This window comes from Lepidochelys kempii, chromosome 16 (assembly GCF_965140285.1).
Source record: "Lepidochelys kempii isolate rLepKem1 chromosome 16, rLepKem1.hap1, whole genome shotgun sequence".
NCBI classification, from domain to species: domain Eukaryota; kingdom Metazoa; phylum Chordata; order Testudines; family Cheloniidae; genus Lepidochelys; species Lepidochelys kempii.
In genome coordinates this window covers 4,029,155-4,052,919 of record NC_136395.1, presented here as the reverse complement: position 1 = coordinate 4,052,919, position 23,765 = coordinate 4,029,155, and the positions used below count along the sequence as shown (strand labels likewise).

Here is a 23,765-nt window from a genome sequence, read left to right as displayed (position 1 = left end):
CTTCCAACCCTGATATTCTATGACCTGCAGCTGCCACCAGGGCGATGGTGTAGTGAGACATGAAGATGTGAATGGAGCACCATGTTACTGTGTGGCAGATGTCTTTCAACGGTACATGTGCAAGGCAGTCAGATGTAGCTGCGAGGCTCGCGTACACCATGACTCCAGCCAGTGGAGGAATGTCAGCATGTGTGTAATATTTATGGATGCACCCAGAGATCAAATTGGAAACTCACTGCAAGGAAAGGGCTTGTCCTTTGCTATGGCAATGGCAATAAAGAGTCTTGACAATACTTGAAAGGCATGGGTGCATTGTTGGTAGAACATCAGCGTACATCAGACATTGAGGGAATGTAGTGTTCTGTCCACATGAGAGGCATGGGGTTCAAGATAGAAGACCAGAAGGTGAATGCACTGATTCAGGTGGGATTCTGACACCACCTTCAGGAGGAATTTTGGGTGCAGCCGCAGCTAAACGTCATCTTTGTGGAAGACTGGGGGGGCGGAAGTTGTCAGCTTTATGGCTGCCAGTTCACTGACCCGTCTTGTCGAGATAATGGCGACTAAGAAGATTACCTTCATGGAGAGGCGGAAGAGAGAGCATGTGGCAATGGGCTCGAAGGATGGTTTTATGAGTGTGGCGCTATCCAAGTTAAAGGTCCCAGGAAGTTGGGGGTTTGAGCACCGGTGGGCAGGACTGCTTTGCAAATGCTGCAATGGGTGGCGACATGCAATACAAGCAGTGATGGTGCTTGTTGCTCACTGAAAACAAATGCAGGCAGGATGCACAGTTCTTGAACCCAGGCTGACAGGGCACAGTCCCCAGATGGGGATGGGAGGAGAGCTGTCCCCCAAACAGAGAAAAAACTAAACTAACTCTATGAACTGCAAGGAAAAACATCCATCAAGATAAAAAGATAACTATTTTCAACTATGTACAGATGAAAGGGCAAAGAGTACCCTCTTAGTGGAGCTACAAGTAAGGAGGAACAGGGGCTCCGACTCCAACCATGCGGCAGTAAGAGGGAAGTGGAGCGGCATCAACCCACATGGCCTATTATAGACTCAGCTGCAAACACGCTGGGGAGGGGAACACACATGCAGGTCAAAGGGCACTGCTATAAAAACCTTCCGGCTCCAGCACATGGCATGCATGCGCATCCACATTTGGAATCCATATGGGAATCACGTAGAGGGGCGGTCACCTCGCTCCAGTTCAGTAAAGGTTAAAAGCCAGCCCTTGGAGAGGGCTGGGGCTGGAAGCCAATCAAAGAAGGCTGGGATGCAGCCAACCAGGGCCAGGCTGGACCTTATAAAAGGGCTGCAGGGCCAGAAGGCGGTCAGTCTCTCTCCAGCCTTGGAGAGAGAAAGACTGGCTGCCTGCAAGCAGAACAGGGTACCTTGGACAGAGCAGTGCTGGGAGGAGTGGGAGAAGCTGAGGAGCTCCAGCCTGATGAACTCCCAGGCTGAGGCATTGCTTCCATGGCCTGAGGAGGTCCTGGGGCTGTGGGGAAACAGCCAGAGAAGGAAGAGACAGCAGGTCCAACCCCCTGGCTCATGATGAGTGGCCACTTCAGACTGCAGTTTGTTCAAGGGAAAGGGTTAGATGAAGACTGGCAGTGGATCACTGAGGCGAGGTGGGCTTAGGGGACCATGGTTCCCTGGGGAGGGGAGGACCCCAAGTGTGGGAGCACTGCTGTGGGGCAATACCTAGGAGAAGGGGAACCGCAGGCCAGTGAGGGATGTGGGGTCAGTGGTGGAGATTAACAGGAAGCAAGTACCAGTAGAGACACACTGGCCAGAAGGAGGCGCTCCAAGGCTGGAATCAAGCTAATTCATGTACGACTAGCAGGAGGCCCCGCAGCGGTGAATGTGTGCCATGTTACAAACCATCACTCGAAGAGGAATATATGCTTTTGCCATCTCCAGGATGGATGAAAACAAGCTTCACCGCGATCTCCCAAAGGAAAAAAGATTTGACAGAGTGCTTAGTGGAAAAGGTTGCCACATACATGACATGTAACACTGTGAGTTGGCATCATGCCTTCATCAGATAAAGTCTTGAAGTCAACAGCACTGTTGAGCCAAAAGTAACGCCGCTCTCAGTGATCATCAAGTATTGCAATTCCAGAGGTGGGAGTCACAGCCATTGTAGCAAGACCTCCACCAACTTCTGTTCTCTCTCTCTTTCTGACTCTGCACTTACTGCTGGAACTCCATAACCTCACAACAGCTACCCATGCTGTCTAGGGGGGATCCAGTAGAGGCGAGCACCAAGCACAGTCTATGGGGCTCCGGCAGAGATGTCTGAGGAGCATAGGCCTCCCGGCCTAAGGAGGGGGAATACTGCCACCCAGGGGTGGGATAGTAAGGGGACGTGGCCTGCCCAACTCCATCACGTCCCAGCCCAGGTCCCTAACAGTGGCACAGTGGTTCACCACTGGGTAAGTGGGGATCTGCCCGCAACACGCTGATCCTGTATCAGACCAGCTCTCGACCAGAAAGTTTCCCTGAGCTGCTTCCTACTCTGCCTCTTGGGTGTACCTGCAGCCAGGAGGTATCCTCAGTCTCCCTGGGATATATCGCCCAGGGTAACAGTAGCAGCTACTCAGCATCAGGAGTGGCAGGGCTCTCTGGGAGCTCATGCAGCCCTCGGGGAAGCCGTGGTTCTCCTCAGCATCCCGCTCCAGCAGCAGGAAAGAAATGTCTGTCTCCCTTGGCGGCTCCCTCTCAACTGAGCTGCTGGGCCAGCCTTTTATACTTCCTCTTCCAGTCCCGCCCTCTGTTCTGGTATGCAGGTCATGGTCATCCTGGCTCCGCCCACCAGGCGGCTTGTGGCATTCCCTCCGCATCCACCTCTGCGGAAGGCCACACCTCCTTGCTACACTATACTTTGCAACAAGTGTTTCCCACCTGCAGTCCCAATACCCACTAGGTTATCTTCATTAACCTGCTGCCTGCATGCTGCCACTATTGCCTTTAACTAGTGCAAATAAGATGTTGTAATATCATTTGATCGTTCTGTGTCTCAACGGAGCTCCCATTTGGCAGGCCTCCTAATGGTATGTTGCATTAGCACATCTATTTATAGACCCAACTGTTAGTCCTCAACAGCCCGAACAAACAGGAGAGGGTTTGAATTGAAGCCTCAGCATTCAGAGGGCCCCTTGGTTTACGTTTAAGATAGGCAAAGTGCCTGCACTGCTCTGCTGGACGTCCTTTTCATATTTTAACCTGGGTACTAAGCGCAAGCAATGAACAGAGGCATGTGGGAGAGAAAGTAGCCTGACGTGGATATACGCTAACATCAAACCAGCTCTTTCAATTCCAAATGACACTGATTGAAAGAAATCGGCACAGTGCACGCGCCGTACCCTTTACGCTGTCAGAAGCAAAATAGGATAGTAGCAAATTGAAAAGACTATGAGCAGCCTACATATGTACTATCCTGCCATAGAGCCTGCTGGTAGCAGCAGCTTCCTCCCTTTCAGACAGCTGACAGCCTCACTCGCACAAGCCAGGACCAGCAAGCTGTTACGATCAGACCTATTAACGCATTTGTTTGTTTTGTTCAAAAAGCCAGAGTTTTCTAGAAAGTTTAGCAAGTAAATTCTAAAGCTGGTTCTTACCACCCCGATTAGGTCTCCTCGCCCATATTCACCAGTCAGTTGTTTTTTCCCATCATCCATCCTAATGACAGAACGAAGTCGACCATTCAGCACAATGTATGTGCAGTCTGACCTGTCCCCCTGCCTGGGAGAGAACAATCCATACTATGAATTAGTGTGGTGTCTGTGCTCAGCAAATGCACTCAAAAAAACCAGTTAACTAATCAGCTCTATGTAAACCTCTCCACCATCCCTTAGTAGCTCTGCTCTCTGCAGAGATGAGAGTAAAAACATTTACTGAACAATTAAAAAAAAACAACCTAATCACAGATTTGTCAAATGCAATTAGCAAACACCTTTCATCGTTTACTATATATAATCAACAACTGGTTGGTTTTAGGTCACCAGGCAGACAGATGGAATTTGAACATTCCCTAGCAAAGCAAACAGGCTTCAGGAAAATCATTGAACTCTGGGAATAGGGCAATTGTGCAGAGAGAAGAGAACAAACTGTGTGGGTGAGTTGCTTGACTCAAACCTCAGCCTCCTCTTCTGGTGGGAGAGCCTATGCATGGTGTGAAGCTGTAGCCTTTGCCTGAGTTCAAGCCCAACTGTAGATATGGCAGAACGCTGTTTGGCATTCAGGTCTCCAGCACAATGAAGGATACAAGCTGGGCTTAAAACTTTGATATTGGAGCCAATACTAGGGCATAGCCTGGCCATATGATTTAAAACAAATTTCCCCATCGACACACGATGTTTTCATGCACTGATCAAGTATTTGAGATTTCTATTAGTAATGACATTGCAAAATCTACAAAAAACTAGAATTACAGTTACCTGCTATTTCTGCTAATTGCAAATCAGAGCTTTGTCCTCCCAGCTGTTGCTTTCATGCAGTGGATCAAATTTAAATCACAGCTAACTCTAGAAATCTAATGGAGCTATCCAAGGAGGAATTTGGCCCAGTACATATATTAAGTGCTGTAAAGTCAGTTTTAATTTACTGTTAGGCAAACCTGAGTTCCCTTTCAGTTGGTTTATTTCAGACTGTAAGCTCCTTGAGGCAGAGACGAGTTTTTATCCTCTGCACACACGGAAGACTTTACTGGCAAACAAAACCTGTCTATATGAATTGTTATTGTCTTAGTTATCTATGTGTTATCTGTTTTGCTACATCAGAAAGGTACCAAAGAATTTACACCAAAGCAGCATGCAGGGATTTAGCATCCCATTCTCACTAATGTAAATGAAAACCACGAGGCTGAAAAGTCCTTAAAGACTATGCTGATGGGCACAAGAGAAACCCCTCAAAAGGCAGACAGATGAACCCTTCATACACTTGTTGATGAGCCTGCCCCAGTGAGCAAGCAGTGTGACTCCATGGGGGATGACAGTTCGGTAAAGCACTCTTATTTATTTGTGTATGACTTTGAAACCTTTGATATCATTCCAGCGGGGGTATTGGAGCTTACAAAACATGGGCCTTTTGCTCACATCTCACCTGTAAACAGCTCGTCCAGCCTCCACTTCCATCCAGTCCAAGGCAAAGTCAATCTGCCTCACAAATGAGGACATCCTCTTTACAACACTGTGGGCCACACCCAGCACTACACTTGGCTGCACCCGCATTATCCTAGAAGAGAAACAAACACAAAGCCACCTAAACGCTTCACTCAGACAGAAACAAACACAGACCCCTCCCCCAGAGCAAACCACAGTCGCTGCAGGTGCAACGCAGGGCTTCACAACGAGAATCAGGTTAATGGGTTTTCACTTTAGAAATGGAATAAAAATACCATCTACATAACTACTGCTCCCTTGGTGCCCAAGACTCCAGTTTTCCATGGTACAGTATGCACTGGCCTCCCACCCGCAGTGAAGTGTTTAAGGAGATTCTCTCTCTTTACAGAGAGCGGCACACTACTGCATTTTTACAAATCCCACCCCCTTGTGCACTTGGACATGCCGTGTAGACAAGCCCTGGGAGTCTTACTGGGTCTGGCAGTTGACCATGATCTTAAAAATAAAATTAAAAAGACAGAGACCTGCACCCTGGATGACACAGTGCTCGCTACTGGAATTTCAGTGGCTTTAAGTGGTAATTGAAGCCCATACACTCAAACAATTGACCTTGAGAGCAAAAAGGTTAGGCATACACAGAAGGAGTGGGATAACAGCTAGTTCCATCAGACCCTGACTAAGTAGCATACCTCTACAAGGTCCCTGACTTTGGGAATGGCTGCACTGCAGCTAGGAGTGAGCCCGGGAAAACAGACTTGTGAAACAGGGCTTGAGCTAGCATGCCACAAATAACTGTATATGTTGTGGCTTCTGCTGGAGTTCAGGTTCTCAAATCTAGCTGGTCAGATGGGCTTCAAAGCCCAAGCCCAAGCCATAATGTCTACACTGCTATTATTAACGAGCTAGGTTGAGCCCTGCTAATGCAAGTCTGTCTACCCCGACTGGGAGGCTCAATCCCAGCTGCAGCACAGAGAAACCCATTGACGGACTTCAGCGATTTTAGATTTAAAGTCCCGCACCTTTCATGCAAACCTGGTGTCTCCTCTTGTCTTTCATGGAAAATTATTCACATTAGAAACAAAGAATCATGAACCTAACGATACAGAAAGTTACTATAACACTAAAGGGAAGATCCCTCTGCATTTTAAGTTTCCTGCATGAATCATTCCTTGGTGTCCCTAATTTTGAAGTTTTAATAACAGGCTTGGGTCTTGGCAGGTAGAGATGAATGTGCAGAAGTTCTATGTTTGTGTGTACCCTTAACTCACACACACTTATAGAGTGGGAGAACTAGTCAGAGGGCAAGCAGTGCACCAACACAACAGAGAGAGACAAACTACAATTAGTCTTTGAAAAGCTGGGTGGGTTCCCTGAGCACGTGCGTGGTGCTTAATAGGCTGCTATGTGGCAGCTTACAGGGAACTTAGGTATGTACCTTCTTTGGTAATCCTGAAACTCGTAACCAGGAAGCTGGTCTCATCACCACCGCCGTTGACACTGAGCGGGCTGCTGCATCAGCAGCATATAGTGCAGTCTTGTGGTGGTTGACACTATTATCTTCACCACTTTCACAAGACTAAGATAAATTTTGTACAGTGTATGTCTTGTGAGGTATCATTTGAAAAGTCATAATCTGCTGAATATCATTATCCCGTGGAAATATGTGTAGCAACACTATATGTGAAGTTATCAGACTCTGCTGTATGATTGTTACTAAAACATGCTGTCCACAAACCAGAGACAAAGACACACTGGCCCCAGCCAGGTGTCAAAGAGCTATCACCTGCTTAAGCAGCCATTCTCCAGCGGGGGAAAGGTGACAACAAGAACTTTACATTCCATCACAGAGACAATTCAAACTTCATGTCCACAAGGGACTGTTTTGTCACCATGACACAGCAAGGACGTTTCCAGCACAAGAAATTGAATTAAAAAGAGGGGAGGATAAGGCTTGTCTTCACTCCTCCTCCCATCTCTCTGCTCATGACATCAATGAATACCTGAAGGACACTGAACTAAGGGGGAGGGGTCCCAAGCTGAAAGGAAATTTACCACAGCCTGTGAAATTTACCACAGTGTATGGTGAGGAAAACCTTCGCTTTGAATTCTGTTAGTTTGTTAAGTTAGCCATTAGCTTGCATTTTACATTTATTTTCTTTTAGAACCAATCCTGACTTTTATGCATCATCACTTTTAATCACTTAAAATCTATTTTTCTGTAGTAAATAACTTATCTTATTGTTTTATCTTAACCAGTGTGTTTGGATTCAAGTGTGGGAGAACCTCCATTTGGGATAACAAGGCTGGTGCATTATGATTTTCCTTTGATGAAATGACAGACTTTCTATGAGCTTGTACTGTTCAGAAGGGTACCGAGCAGCACAAAACGCACATTCCTGGGGGAACAAGGCTGGGACTAGGAATTTGCAGGTGACACCCAATGTGTAATTTATGAGTGACTAGTCATAGTGCTCATGTGTTTAGCTGGGAGTGAATTTGCATGCTGAAGGCTGTGTGAACAGGGCAGGTGTGGTTGTTCTGACAGCAATGCAGTGTAAAAGGCACCCCAGGCTAGAGAATTAAGGGGACACAGCTGTTCAACAGTCCAGACTGTACCCTGGGTAATGTCACAAGTCTATAGCTCTGTCCTCACTATTAGTTGACCTTCACTGATGATGGCTTGAAACTGTTCTTTTTGTTCGGTTGGCAGGAAGTCAATAAAGGCACTATGTTTCCAATAATCGGTGTGGTCATATTTGGCCATTAGGGCCTGGAAATTTGCATCCTGATCTGCAAGGTTGCAGAAGAATACACTTTTCTGCTGAATACATCAAACCTTTTCCAGTCCTTGTCATAAGCGATAGACTAAGTATGGTGATGTCTTCCACATGCATTGACTATGGAATTCGATGAGGGATGTGAAAATAGAAGTCCACATCCTTGGACTTGGACATAATATTTTTTTTAATCGGCCCTTTTGCATGTCGGTGCTATGGAAGCCAGTGTGTATCAAATAATCTTGGTGGGATCCAAGAGCACTGCACTGACTGGGAGAGCAATCCTTGATGAGGAGGTCATATACAGTATGTCTAATAATTTGTGGTGCAATTCTTTTACCTTTATGAGGGGAATCTAGAGTGTGCTGATAATCCTCTTAGTGAGGTCCAGAAAGAGTTTGAAATCATCTGACATTGATGGTGGAGGGGGCATCACAGCTTCATCCAGTGAGAATGAAGAGATATTCATTGGAGGAGTAATATCCTCTAGTCTGGCCTCCTGTTCCTCAAAAAAGTTTCTTCTTGAGGTTCTGGGACTCCAGAAAGAGAGACTGAAGGAGATCGCCTTGCTGTCTATCTATAGTAGACATGAGAGTCTCTAGCCTAGAAGAATAACTTCTGTAGGCTGCCTATGGGTCCCCGTATGGCCACTTAGGTGGGGGAAAAGAAATGGGTGTTGGCACCCATGGGTGTCCATACCAGGTAGGTTGAAGCTCTGAACATGGATGCACTTGGGAAGGCCCTGGGTGTTGTTCAGGTGAGCTTTGGTGCAAGACTAAGGAGAGGTTGTCATTCTCCTGTCTTGGGGCAGGGCACCTTGACAGGATGCATAAAAGTCTCCTGTCAAGGTGCTGTAGGCTAGGAGAAGCCCAACCTGAAGCAAATACTCACCAGCAACCATACACCACACAACAAAAACACTAACCCAGGAACCTAACCTTGCAACAAAGCCTGTTGCCAACTGTGTCCACATATCTATTCAGGGGACACCATCATAGGGCCTAATCACATCAGCCACACTATCAGAGGCTCGTTCACCTGCACATCCACCAATGTGATAGATGCCATCATGTGACAGCAATGTCCCTCTGCCATGTACATTGGCCAAACTGGACAGTCTCTATGTAAAAGAATAAATGGACACAAATCAGACGTCAAGAATTATAACATTCAAAAACCAGTCAGAGAACACTTCAATCTCTTTGGTCACTCGATTACAGACCTAAAAGTGGCAATTCTTCAACAAAAAACTTCAAACACAGACTCCAACGAGAGACTGCTAAATTGGAATTAATTTGCAAACTGGACACCATTAACTTAGGCTTGAATAAAGACTGGATGTCTCATTACACAAAGTAAAACTATTTCCCCATGTTTATTCGCACCCCCCACCCCACCACTGTTCCTCACACGTTCTTGTCAACTGCTGGAAATGGCCCACCTTGATTATCACTACAAAAGGTTTCCCCCCGCCCCCGCTCTCCTGCTGGTAATAGCTCACCTTACCTGATCACTCTTGTTACAGTGTGTATATTAACATCCATTGTTTCATGTTCTCTGTGTATATAAATCTACCCACTGTATTTTCCACTGCATGCATCCGATGAAGTGAGCTGTAGCTCACGAAAGCTTATGCTCAAATAAATTTGTTAGTCTCTAAGGTGCCACAAATACTCCTTTTCTTTTAACTTTAATTAAGCCTCACAGCACCTGCAAAGTAAGTAGCATAGCTAAGATTTTTCAAAGGAGACCAAGGGGGTTAGGTGTCCAATTCCCACTGAATTTCAAAAGGAGTTGGGTTCTAAGTTCCTTAGGCACCATTGAAATTCCAAGTCTTTTTCTGTTTTGCATATGATGAAACTGAGGCAAAGGGACAGGAGATGACTTGCCCAAGGTCCCACAGCAAGTTTGTAACAGAGCCAGGAATAGAATCCAGATCTCCATTCCCAGTTCCCTAGTTTTATAGCTAGAACATGCTTCCTTATCACCTTTTTGCATTATATACTGAGTGTTGTTTCTTTGGTTTCCCTTAATTCATACAGAAAAACAACAAAATTGAATAAACTTGCAAAGACCTCCTGAATGTCCCCACGAAAACAACTTCAAAGGGAGGGAGATTGGGGGAGAGGGACTTTATAATGGTTTCTGAAACCCCAGGGAAGAATGGGTAATTATTACCAGGGGGTTCGAATATCACCCAAACATTACAAGTTGTGTGCCCCCAATATCAGCTTGTTCACTCACCACCAGTAACAATTCCTAGGAGTGGAGTTTGACAAATTAAACTTTCCATGGTTTTCATTATCCTACCTGTGTATCTTCCCTTCCAACCCTGTATTATAGGATTTGTCTTTCAAAATCTGTCGCTCTGAGGGCTTCCCTTTACCCCAACTTTTCCTTCCCTGATGATATGCCCTGACCCTACACGCAGACCCAGTTTCCAGCAAAAGCTCTGCTGTTAAGCATTACTCCACTTCCAAAACCAGGTCACTTTGTTCACCTATGAAAACAGAGGAACTCTTTTGTGCTCTCATTGCTACATCTAGCCTCCACCCACACACTTGAGTACAGTTCAGTTTAAGGTTGAAGCACAGGTGCTGGTGTGACAGATTTTTGTTACTAATTTGCCTGAGGCATCAGGTGATTAGGCTGAGGACGCAGGATTGTTAGGGGAGGAGATGACGGAACACACCAAGTAACCGAGTTTTAAAGCTTTATTAATAAAATAATAAAACAACAGCGGAGAGTGCTGGGGATTTTATTCCCCACGTTACTTAAAGGACAGAAGAAAGTGTTAGTATCCCAAGCCCCAACCCACTTTTATACTTACACCCGCACTACCCGAGGCTGGCCAAGCCTGGGTGTAATGTAAGAAGAAGAGGGGGAGGGGTGGACGGGAGCTTTTAACCCGGGCACGGGTTATTTAGGGTCCGCTATTGATTTTTTACTTGCTTTAGCTTTGGGGAGGGTTTTTAAGTCCCTGGGGCTTGGGGGGCAGGGCTTTTGATTTTTAAGCTTTGTGTACCAGTTTAAACCGGCCATTCGTGGCTTTTTTAAACACATATTAGCTTTAGGGCGGTGAGACGCTTATTATTATTTTTTGCTGACCTTGTTGTTTTACTTTTTTTGTGGTCCCTGCAATTTTGTTCAGCAACGCTCCTTTCTCACAACTGGTCGGGGGGGTGGACTCCCCCCCTTCTGTCTTGGCATGTATCAGAGTATGTGCAATGTCCTTGGGCTGAAGTCAGCTCCTTACTTCGGGTTTAGCTGGAACATCTAGTTAACCCGTTCCTTCCTCCTTTCCTCCCCCTTCGGCCTTTCACCGCCTGTAAAGAAACCTTTTGTTCCGCATTTATACCTGTAACCCTTCCCGAAATCTTTCCAATACATACAACAGCATTAGCAACATATGAGGCTGGTGTTTACCCAGGAGACCCCCTGGAGGGGGGCAGCCATCTTGTGACAGTCTCCCTCTTGACCCCGAATCAACATTTTATTATGAGGGGTCACCATTTAGGTTTTTACCCTTTTTTTGACATGGTGGCTAGTGTCACCATTGGCCTTTTACACAAGCAGCAATATAGCACAAACAGAATTGTTAGGGCGAGAACAATTGCATACACTAGCCAGTAGTGGCTTTTGGCTTCATTAGTAACATGGCATAACATGTCCCCCTATTGGCATAGATGCCCCATCCAGATAGCTGTAGCAAAGGCAGCTTTTGTTAGATTAAACGTGTGCTGCAACATGGTAAAGGATGAGGCATTTGTTTGGAATATGGATAGTTGTTCCTCGGTGTAAGTCAAGGGCAGGAAAACATTGGGTGTAATTTATGAAAAATTAAACATAACAGTTACAGATATTGACCATATTTTGCATAACCGCGGGCCAATGCATTGACAAATTTTGGGTCTGCGAGTGTAACAGCAAATTAAGGGACACCCTGGGGTAGGTGGTCCTTCAAACACATGCAGAGGTATTGGTAAACACATGGGCCTTAGTGGGGGCATATCCCGATGCCTCCCCTTCCCAGCAGATGTGTTGACCCACCTCGTAAAAGTGGCCTGGCATTGCCTTTTTTTAATATATTATTTGAAGGGCCTTTATAGGCCATAATTTCCAGGTATTTCCCTTTGCAATTTATATGTGCTGATAGTTGGGAAGATGTAGTCAGCACATATTGTTTAGCCATGTCATTTTGGGGAGCCACCTCCCACATGTCACAACGGTCCACCCAATTCCAGATAATATGTGATGCCACATTCCCAGGATGCTAAGCCACAACTGCTCCCCCCCGCCAATGAATAATTGACCTTTTATTTTTTATTATGGTTAATTTTGAACAGTGGTAAAATCAATAAAGGAGGACAAAAGCATCAGACACCCAAGAATTCCCACAGACGTGCCACCATACATACATTGTACCACACTGACACATTTTGCAGGCCCGAAGCAGCAAGAGCAGTTCCACCTGTTTGGGGTGTCCTTGGGCTCTTGCTATTACTGCCTTGTTTTGTTAACAAAGCAAGAGAGAAAGAAAGAGACCACCACAAATGTGCGTATTGGGGAAACTGAGGCCTGGATGAAAAACTTTCTAAATTATTAGTTGTTTTGTTACAGACCTTTTTGGCTTTTGTTATGGATGTTGTTTGCTTGATTTAGAAGGTTACAACAACAATATTACATTTTGAGATTAGTAACTGCTATTGCTTGCCAAAGGGCTTTTTATTTTACTTTTATTTTAGGCCAGCACAGGAAGAACAGGGTTTGTTTTCATGGGATCCAGGGGAGGTTTGGGGCCACCCACCACATACTTTGCCGTGGCCCTGCTGTGTCTATCCGGCCTGTGCACTGTTTTTAAGGCACCTTCCCTTTAGCCTTTTACCACGCTATGGCTTGGGCCCCATTAGCAGCTCGAGCCAGGGAGAGCCTTTGGAGGTATTTTTTGTTTTTAGCATTATAATTATTTAGATAATTTTATGGATTGCTGGAAACCCGGACGGTCCAGGCAGGTGGCTGGTCCACAACCGAAGCCCACGACGCTATGACCAGAAACATAGGGAGAAACATGTTTTGAGCTCATTGGCCTGCGCCCATTTTAGTTTGCCGGGTAGCTGAAGATGGTACACTACCGGGGAGATGCGATTTACAATGGGGTACGGACACACCCACTTGACGTTTAGAGTGTGGGCCGCCTTCCCCAGCTTTTGCAACATTACTGTATTTTTAATTTGCCATCCGCAGATGACTTTAACAATGATTTTTTTTACATTTGGCTTTTTTTTTTTTTTTAAATTTAAAAGCTGCCTTTATGGCTTTGCTCTTACATAGCTCCTCCCTCAACTGGGCAAAGCTGAGACTTTTTTGGTTGTGGCAAACGGTAAATGTGATTATTGGTAAACACAGTATTTATATTATATTTATATTTGTTTATTAACAGGTTGCTAACATTTTTATTTTAAAAAAAATTTTTTTTTAGGAATTAATACATACATATTGCCCATTATATAGTACTTTAGTTTTATTATTTAATTTATTTTATATATAGGATATTAGTGAAATGTTTTTACTACAGGGCTTTGGAGCAACAGGCAAGGACAAGCACACCCCCTTTTGAGAAGTCCACTCACCTGGTGTTTAATAGCCTTCCTTTCTCCCCAGCCCACTGGCTCAAGGTCTGGGGTAGCCAGAAGGATTTTATGTGCCATATGAGGAGAGGGCTAACTTTTTATATTTTTGCTTTTAGAGCTTGTTGGTGTGTGTTTTTAATAATATTTTTTTTTATTTAAAAGGTCTAGCTTTATTATGCCAGAAAAATACTGCATTTATTTGTATTGATAAGTATTAAACAGTAATTTTTTGCTTTGCTTTAGCAAGTGTATTAAAACCTTAGTGTTTTTTGATATAACCCAAAACATTTTGTGTTTTAAGGTGGATAAAGCAGTATTTGCATTTTAGTACATCCCATGTGCAATAGCAGTATGATTTTTTATTTTTATTTGTTTACGTATTAGGCTGTTTTGTAGCTGGGACAGAGAGTTTAATTTATTTTTAGGTTTACAGTATTTATAATTTTTGCTTTAAAACTAATTTTTTTTAATATGGTGTCTGCTACCTGAGGAGGTTTTTTTACAGCATTTGGTACACAACACTGCTAGCAACAAGACAAGACAAAACATGGAACACAAAACGTAATTTTTATTGTAACAGTAGATTCATGGTATTTTGGGTGGCTTTTTAGCTGGCTTTACCCCTTTGGGGGTGCCAGCTTATTGCTTAAATATAAATATATATATATATACACACACACACTTTATAAATACCCTTCCTGGTTGCAGGCAAAACAGAAGAATTACTCCCATATTTTCCTGTTTTTATTTTATAGGCAGGCCAGGTTTTAATGGCTTTTATCTTTATTAGTTCGGTAATTTGCATTAACACAGATGCTTTTTGGCTTGCTTTTGGATTCAAAGCCATTAGCAGCTTAGAGACTCTGTCTTAAAAAGGACACGATCAACTTTTACCAGAGTTTTGATTACTTTTAATTTTTAACTTTTGCTTTTAAAACACACAGCGATTTAAAAGAAAACACAGCCTATTGTGGCTCCCTTTGGCGCCCTAATAGGATTTTAATTAAGTAGTATAATATGTTGTTTGCATTTTTTTTTATCCCTTTTATAATATACATTGGGGAAAATGCACATTTTTTTATAATTTAATTTTCATAACATTAGCCATATTAATTTTTATATAAGGTGTAACTGGTTTTTTTGTGCTTATAGAATTTTTATGTATTTTTAGCAAAGTGACATTTTGATTACAAAGAGCCATTTTAAGGCTTAGTGTGGGGCACTGTCTTTTTTTTTTTTAAAGAGCTTTTTATTTGCTATTTTGTTACCAAAAAGCAAAATTAAAGTCTTTTTTTATTTTTTTGACTTTGACAGCCCTGCTGCAGTCAGAACTGGTTTTCATTTAAAAACATTTTAAATTTTGTAAAGCATTGAGTTACCTTAAGGGTTAAATGCTAAATACCAAAGTTAAACAACACTAGTTACCTGTGTCTGGCAAAAAGTGGTTTTTGGTTTTGCAACTTTGAATGAAAGATTTAAATGGATTTTAGTGGTATTATTTAAAATTTAATTTATTTTTAACCTATAAAACAAAGATTATACACACCAGGAGTGGTTTTTTTAAGCAAAATTTGACTAGCTCGTTTATAGTCAAATGGTTTTACTTAGATAGTCTTTTTACCTGGATTATTTACAGACATTCCTTTAGAAAAAAGGCCCATTTTTCCTTCAGAATGGCTGCAAAGAAACCAAGAACTTTCTTTTTAATACTTTTACAATGTTTAACTGCTTAATTCCCTCCAGCCTCTGCAGAGTTAACTTTTTACCTTTTTAAAAATTTGCTAATTTTTTAAATGATATTTTAATTAATTTAGATTTTATTATTTTAAATATTATTTTGGGGGGTTGAATTTTTTATGTTTGCACTTTTTATTTTTGCTATTATGCCCGTAGGGCTTTTAACCTGTTTTTAAATTTTTTTTTATTTGTTGCCCGCCTGCTTTTTTAGCCGAACCGTTCCTTTTCATGGGTGCAGGTTTTGTTCCACTACCAATTTAGCAAGGGGGGTAGGCTCCTTAACTAGCCCCCACCTCTCCTGGTCCCTTTCCTCTTCATAATTACCCCATGGGGTGCTTTTTTTTTTTTGCAATTGGGGGGGTGTACATATGACCTTTTTCCCCTTTACCACTGGACCTCTCCTCGGTCTTAATGAGGGGTGCAACAAGGTTCCACCCAAAATTGAGGATTCTTACAAAGGGAGAGATTAAAGCCCTTACAAGGGTCACCCGATTCATCCCCCATGAGGCTTGCCACCTGGACTGAACGTACGGCCAACTGATGTTTTAACTGTTTGATTTTTTTTTTTTATGGCGGGCACACTGCCGTTGCGGTGTATGCTGAGCACAAATGGTCAAATTTTTGACAAGCCCCTGAAGGACCAGTACTTGCTTAGCCATTGTTTCCAGACAGGTGCATTCTGCTTTTTCCGCCTGGAAGTCTTGTCTTAAGGCCTGCAACTTATTCTGGACATAGGCTTGGGTTGCCGCCTGGTTAGTAATTTGCACTTTCAGTTGCTCAATTTCCACTAGCTGTCGGTACACAGCTCTTCCCTTCTCCCTAATTCCTCTTTCTGCCCCCAACAACATTTGATACCACATGGCTGCCGCAGTCCATATCAATCCCACAGCTGGCCCTAGATTTTTACCCTTCTGCTTTTTATACCTGGCATACAGGTCTAACAAATCCTGCCAAGTATGCACGCTTCTTTGGAGCTCCGCCACAGAACCCCAGGGATTGTATTCCACTTTGGTGAGAGCCCTCTCCAACCGGGAGAGGTTCTTATCCCCCCTTTGAAAGAGGCAACAGGGTCCTGTCCCTTGTTGCTGCCTCCCCCGTGGCCCCAAGCACCAGGGGCAGTGGGGCCTCAGCCCTCGGACCGCCCACTCCACCCCTTCCCCCAAGTCCCCACCCTTCACCCACCTCTTCTTCCCCCCTTCCTTCCCCTTTACTCCGCACACAGCGTCCTCGCTTCTCCCCCTTCCCTCCCCTGCCTCCTACCCGTGGCAATCAGCTGGCTTGCGGCATTAAGGAGGGAGGGAGGGAGGAGCGAGGACATGGCGCGCGAGCTCCTCCTCCCTCCCCTGCCTCTTGAACACCACAAGCCAGCTTATTGCTGCGGGCAGGAGGCAGGAAAGGGAGGGAGGGAAGAGCGCTGCATCCTTGCTCCTCTCCCCACCCTCCTGCCCACGGCAATCAGCTGGCTTGCAATGTTCAGGGGGCAGGAGGGTGTGGGAAGGAGTGAGGACTTGGCACACAGCCTCCCTCCTCCCTGCAGCAATCAGCTGGTTTGTGGCGTTCAGGAGGCAGGGGAGGGAGGGGGAGCCTGCACACCGAGTCCTCGCTCCTCCCCCCTCCCTCCTGAATGCTGCAAGCCAGCTGATTGCTGCGGGCAGGAAGCGGGGGGAGGCACTGATCCGTGGGGTCTGCCGGCGGGCGGGAGGCGCTGTGAGGTGGGGGTGTAGGGGAACTGATAGGGGGCTGCCAGCTGTGGAGAAAGCAGGCAGCCAAATGATGTTATAGCGAAGCATTGCACAACTTTAAATGGAGAAAGTTCTGTAATTGAACAGGGACATAAGATCGAAACAACATTAAACAAGAGGATGTTAAGTGGGGAGTTACTATATCAGACTGTGTGCAATGACCTTGGGCTGGAGTCAGCTCCTTATCTTCGTGTTTAGCTGAAACATCAAGTTAACCCGTTCCTTTCTCCTTTCCTCCCCCTTCGGCCTTTCGGCGCCTGTAAAGAAACCTTTTGTTCTGCATTTATACCTTTTACCCTTCCCAAAATTCTTTCCAATACATACAACAGCATTAGTATATGAGGTGGGGGGGCAGCCATCTTGTGATCAGTAACAGTTCCTAGGAGTGGAGTTTGACAAATTAAACTTTCCATGGTTTTCATTATCCTACCTGTGTATCTTCCCTTCCAACCCTGTATTATAGGATTTGTCTTTCAAAATCTGTCGCTCTGAGGGCTTCCCCCTACCCCAGCTTTTCCTTCCCTGATGATATGCCCTGACCCTACACACAGACCCAGTTTCCAGCAAAATATTTGCTATTAAGCATTACTCCACTTCCAAAACCAGGCCACTTTGTTCACTTATGAAAATAGACGAATTCTTCTGTGCTATCATTGCTACATCAAGCCTTCACCCACACACTTGAGTACGGTTCAGTTTAAAGTTGAATCACAGGCGCTGGCTCTAGGGGTGCTGTCACACCCCCTGGCTTGAACTGGTTTCTGTCATATACATGGTTTACAGTTCATTCCAACAGGGATGAAAGAGATTTAGGCCCAATGTTCATTTAGCCCTTGGCCTCTCTACTTATGCTGCCCAGAAGGTGAAACCTGCTGTCAAATGAGGTGGCGGTTTGGGGGATATGATTACCCATTTTCCTGTACCTGGGTCACTTAAAATAGCTATGATCTATGAACAATCTGGTGTATGAGGGTGCTTTACCAATCACATATGCCATCCTCTCACCTTTTTCTGCCCTGCCCCATCACTTCTTTGGGTCACCTTGTCTTCAGGTTAACAGACTTAAGATGTCCACTTCTGGCTATTTAATGGGGATGTTAAGAAGCATATGTTTCCATTATTTGAATATTGTGTTTGTTTTTCTGGATTTATCTCCCCATCAAAAAGACAATGAAAATTATATAAGAAGGAAAGCTGCTCTGAACACTCTGGACAGCCACAGAATAAAAAACATTTACTGACAAGAATATTTATTTGGGGGATGGGTAGAAGGTCTGAGCTAGCATTATGGGAGCCCACAGTCAGCCTGAAAACACACTGTCTACTCTGTTTTAATAATATGTCAACCGCCACAAGAACTTTACAGGAAAACACAAAACCATGAAAGCAGAATTACATCTGATTGCCAATCTCTTCCACTAGGTTCCTGTGCAGGGAGCCTTGTTTTGAGCAAGCTGGCCAGCATTTGTAACAGCACAGCAACCTGCGGCATTGGTATCACGGAGCCCAAGAACAGCACCTGCCCCTCTCCTTGGAAAGAAAAGTTACTTGTTGTATGGGGGGGAAAGTGGCAGAGTGCTGAATCTGCGACAGTGTGTAATTTCAGGGAGGTTATACCAAGTACAACATTTACACACCACTACGATGTTTGAGGGCACCCACTACTAATTTAACACAATGGAAGGCAGAATAGGTCCATTTCAGTTGTGTCCTCTCAAAATTTCTTACTTCCGCTGTACAGTTTAGAACAATGTCCAATACCACGCTTTACAGGGTGTGGGGACAGGGAAGGGGTGTTAGCACAACAGGAAGAAACCCACTTATAATCAAATGTAAGAAAAGAAAGGCGTATTTCTCCCCTTCCCAAAATCATCACAGTCTTTGAGACTCCCTCACTGGCATCTGGAAAGCAAAGAGCCAAATGCCTGCTACTCCAGAGGCCTGGTTTTTGGTAAAGATTCCTGTATTCTTCATCAGCAAACCAAGAAAATGTAGCTATGAAAGTTCTCGGCAAACTGTCTGTGAAAGGCTGGGACTGCCATATAATTCCTCTCTCGAGTGTTCACACCCAGCCTCACTGGCAGTGCACTTTTAAGCACAGTATCTCTGCTCCTTTGGCAGTCACATATCATCAGACTCCAAACTGAGGTTTACTGGTGAAGAGAATGTGACAGAGCATTCCAGAGCCTGTACCCCCTTCCCTCCCTCCTGCCCCAGGAGATTCTGGCGACAAGTTGATTACACTGTTCATCAAGAGAAACACAGGTTTCGGAGTAAGCACCCTGCATTTAGCATGTCAATTTGGTGAACAGAGTATTTAGGGGAAACTATATAATCAGCTCATGTCATTCCTATGCTTAATCTCCCCATTTACACAGTGTTTAGTAGTTCAAGCACCAGGCAATAGCTCCCTGCTCCAAGGTATTAGTGAGGGGAACGTAACCCACTGCCCAGCACCCTAGGCCACATATTTCCAAACACTAGGCTGTTATTACATTACATGTAATAATAATGTTATTACATTATTACATTGTTTGCCTGAGGGCAATCTTTTAGTGTCACTTCTCCACAGCGAACCTTGGCAGTATTTGCCCAATGTGAAGTGACACCAGGAGAAAAGAATGATTGGAGAGATTCCAAGATAAGTCACAAGAGAGGAAAACACCTTACATAACTGTTGTTCTTCAAGATGTGTTGCACATGTCCTTCCATTCTTAGAGTAACCACACCCTGTGCACAGTCATCTAATTTTTCCCCACAGTGGTACCCACTGGGGCAGCTGGAGCACACTTGGAGTGCTGGTATAAAGGGCCCAGGCACCCCAGAACCCCCTCAGTTCCTTCTTCCCGGACAACTCCAATGCAGAGGATTAAGAGGGTGGATCGTGGAATGCACATGTGTGACATCTTAAATAATATTACAGAAGGTTAGTACTGTACCTGTTTTTCTTCAAGTGATTGCACATATGGACTTACGCATTAAATGTTGCCAATCTTGTTGAATGCTCAGTTACTGTGCTCCATGGGAAAATCCCAGCCAGATCACAACATACACAATTATTGGAGGCTATCCACGATGCAATTTTCTGTGAAGAGATTGGGAGGCCCTTCCTCCTGTCTGCAATGGTCATGAATAGTTAGGTTGACAAATGGAGCTGTTCAGTCCTGTCTGTAGAATGTCAAAGCCCTTCTACCATCCAGGGTGTGCAGGCGTTGCTCCTCTCTATTGGAAAGTGGCTTTGGGTGAAACATAGGAAAGTAAATCAACTGGTGAATATGAAAGTTAGAGATCACCTTCAAGAGACGTCTCAGATGAGGGTGCAGATATACTTTGTCCTTAAAGAAAATTGTGTAAGGAGATTTCAACAGCAGACCGCACAGCTCAGCCACTCTCCTGGCTGAAGTGATAGATGTAATAAGGAGCCACGTGGCTAAAGACTCAAACGAAGCCCCATTAGTTTTGACAAAACTAAGTCCAAGTCCCAGGGAGGAACAGGTTCCTTTATCTGTAGGTACAACCTTTCCAGGTTTACAAAACCTTACAAAAGTTCATTGTCATAGTATTAGAAAATACAGAACAGTTGTCCACATTAGGATGGAAATATTGCTGCCAAATAGACCTTGATAGAACTAGCTGGCAGTGACTGATGTTTTAGGTGAAACATATCAAGGATATATCTGTGTAGGAGTGGAACAGAAGGGGAAAGTGTAACAGAGTTTGTTCGATCAGGGTAGTAGGAAAGCGTCTCTGATGGAATCCGGACTATGATCTTGTGGGGAACAAACTGATGGCATTTCCTGTTGGCTTTGGTTGTGAACTGGTCTACCTAGGGATTCCCCCACTGCTGGAAAATGCACCTGGCTACATCCAAGCAGAGACTACTCATGGTGACTCATAACCCATCTGCTTAGGTGGTCTTCAAGCTTGTTCTGGTCAGGTAAGAGGCTTTGAGATTGAACTGGCAATGCAAAAGTTCCATAGGTGAACTGCCTCTTCACAAAGTGGTGATGAGCAAGCTCTTCCTGCCTGTTGAGGTAAAACGTTGCCTCTGCTTTATCTGTGAGAACAAACAAGATTTCTCTCTTGATCTGAGATAAGAAAGCCTGAAAGGCTAGGTGGACAGCCCTTACCTCCCTGAAACTGATATGTAGAGACTGGTCCCATGAGGACCATAAACGCTGAGTTTCAAGGGGACTGAGATGTGCCCCCAACCCCAGGGAAGACATGTCCATCACCAATGTCAGCAAAGATTGAGGGAGGACAAAGGCAACGCCTGCACATACACTGACTGGGTCTGTCTGCCAATCTAGAGAAGTCAATATTCAAGAGGGAACATTCAGCACAAAGTTCAGATGGCAACAACTTGGCAAATAAATGCAGGTCAGACAATTGAGTCCTGAGACGAGGTCTGAGCAGTTGTGACTGGGTGAGCCTTGAGATCTGCAACCAGTGATCACATTGTTTGGAACCTTGAGTCCGGAGGTAAAGCTCTGGCTTGAGCAGAATCCAGTACTGCTCCTTTAATTCTGTCCTCCGAACTGGACAAAGTTGATAGTGTGAAAAAGTTCCTTCTCTACCTTGGTGGGTCTTGCACTTATAGGCAGATTTGCTCCCCTTGAAGCTTCACAGCAGCCATTAGTTTGGCAGTTTTTGTGAACCCACAGTCCAGGTCAATTCCTCCTGTGTCTGACCAGGAGTTGAGAGGTTTGGGGGGAACCCGGGCCCGCCTTCTCCTCCAGGTTCCAGCCCAGGGCCCTGTGAACTGCAGCTGTCTAGACTGCCTCCTGGAACAGCTGCACAACAGCTACAACTCCCTGGGCTACCTCCCCATGGTCTCCTCCCAACACCTTCTTTATCATCACCGCAGGATCTTCCTCCTGGTGTCTGATAATGCTTGTACTCTTCAGTCCTCCAACAGTATGCGTTTTCACTCTCAGCTCCTAGCTCCTTACAAGCGCACCACAAACTAAAGTGAGCTCCTTTTTGAACCCAGGTTAGCCCTGATTAGCCTGCCTTAATTGATTCTAGCAGCTTCTTGATTGACTGCAGGTGTTCTAATCAGCCTGTCTGTCTTAATTGTCTCCAGAAGGTTCCTGATTGTTCTGGAACCTTCCCTGTTAAACCTTACCCAGGGAAAAGGGACCTACTTAACCTGGGGCTAATATATCTGCCTTCTATTACTCTCCTGTAGCCATCTGGCCCGACCCTGTCACAATCGTTAGACCCAGAGCTCCAAAAGCTGACTGGATGAGAGATATCCTTGCCAGTACCTAAGCCCTGGAACAGCCTGTAACTATCCAGTCATACAAGAAATGGTAGGCTTGTACTCCTGGCCTCCTTAGGAAAGCAGCTATCACTGTCAGACATTTTGTGGAAACTTGGGGAGATGCTGTCAGGCCAAAAGGCAGCACAGTGAGCTGCTGATGAGAGCGTTTCACTACCAACCTGAGATACTTTCTATGACCTTAATAAATCACCACATGAAAGTAGGCACCTTTTAAGTCGAGGGCAGCATTCCAGCCTCCAGGGAGGGAATAATGGAAGCCAGGGTGACTATGCAAAACTATTTTTTTGATATATCTGATGAGCTGGCACAGGTCTAAAATTGGCAAGTGACCCTTTGCTTTTGGGATTACAAAATAACAGGAGAGAACCCCTTCCCTCTGTTAAACTGAACCCTTTCCCTCTCCCACCAAAAAGAGAGTCTGAACCTCCTGGAGGAGGAGCTCCTCATGAGAGTAGTCCCTAAAGAGGGATGGGAGGGAAGGGGGAGAGGAGCAGAAATAAATTGGAGGGTATATCTCACTTCCACAGTGCTTAATACTCATTAGTCTGAAGTAATCTGGGACAAAGCACTGAGGAAGCGGGAAAGACAGTTTGCAAACACCGGAGAGATAGAATCTGGCATCCTGGAAACTGGTATGGCACCCTCAACTGACTCCAAAACGCCTATTTAGCGCTCCTCGGTATCTGGATGGAGCAGGCATTGACATAGATGCAGGAGGAGGAGGTGGCCTGTGTCTATAACCTCTACTCTTCTTTCTTTGTAAGTCCTGATGAGGAGCAGGGGCAGAGTATCAGTGGTCTGCTGCAGGCAAAAATGTTTCCTGGACAGGGCCAGAGTATACAACACCAAAGACTTTAAAGTCAGCATAGAATCTTTCAATCCATAGAGCTTAGAATCTGTTTGCCCTGAAAAAAGTGAAGACCCTTCAAAGGACAGGTCTTGAATTGTTTGTTGGACATCATGTGGAAGCCCCAACGACCACAGCCAAGAGCTCCTGTACATGGAAACCACAGAAGCCAGGGTCCTAGCAGTCTACTACACATGTAGTCCAACATGCAGTGAAGTTCTCACTATGAATTTCCCCTCATCAACTAAAGAAAATTCCTGTCCAGTGTCCTCCAGCAACATGTCCTTAAACTTTAACATGGAGTCCCAAATATTACAATGTCCCAAAAGGTTTGTTGGTTGGCAATTTTGAGTTGCAACACTGCAATAGAATAAGCCTTTCCACCCAGTAAATCTATTGTTTTTTAGCTTTTCCTTTGATTTGGAAATTGCCACCTGTTGGCCCTGTCGTTCCCTTCCACTGGCCACTGACTCCACCAAACAATCCTGGGGCGGGGGGACGGGACATAATATTAACATTTGGTCCTTTTCTGAGAAGGGAGGAAGGGACAAAGGAGCCTGCCAGAGTGGCTTCATGAGCTCCAGAATTGCTTCATTAACAGGTAAAGACACTT

The 23,765-nt window shown here is 44.8% G+C and overlaps 1 protein-coding gene across 13 annotated transcripts in view; it reads right to left on the bottom strand.

Annotated features, from left to right (window-relative positions):
* PNPLA7 (patatin like domain 7, lysophospholipase) overlaps positions 1-23,765 on the bottom strand; it is a 443,243-nt gene that overhangs the window by 267,558 nt on the left and 151,920 nt on the right. For all 13 annotated transcript variants that reach the window (XR_012155226.2, XR_012155225.2, XM_073314045.2 and 10 more), the window contains 2 exons: positions 5,113-5,244; positions 3,630-3,753 (listed from right to left, as the gene is read on the bottom strand). Coding sequence is in view for 11 of the 13 variants with exons in the window: in XM_073314045.2 (XP_073170146.1) it covers positions 3,630-3,753; positions 5,113-5,244 (256 nt within the window). In the remaining 2 variants the exon portion in view is untranslated. The remainder of the gene's footprint in view (positions 1-3,629; positions 3,754-5,112; positions 5,245-23,765) is intronic.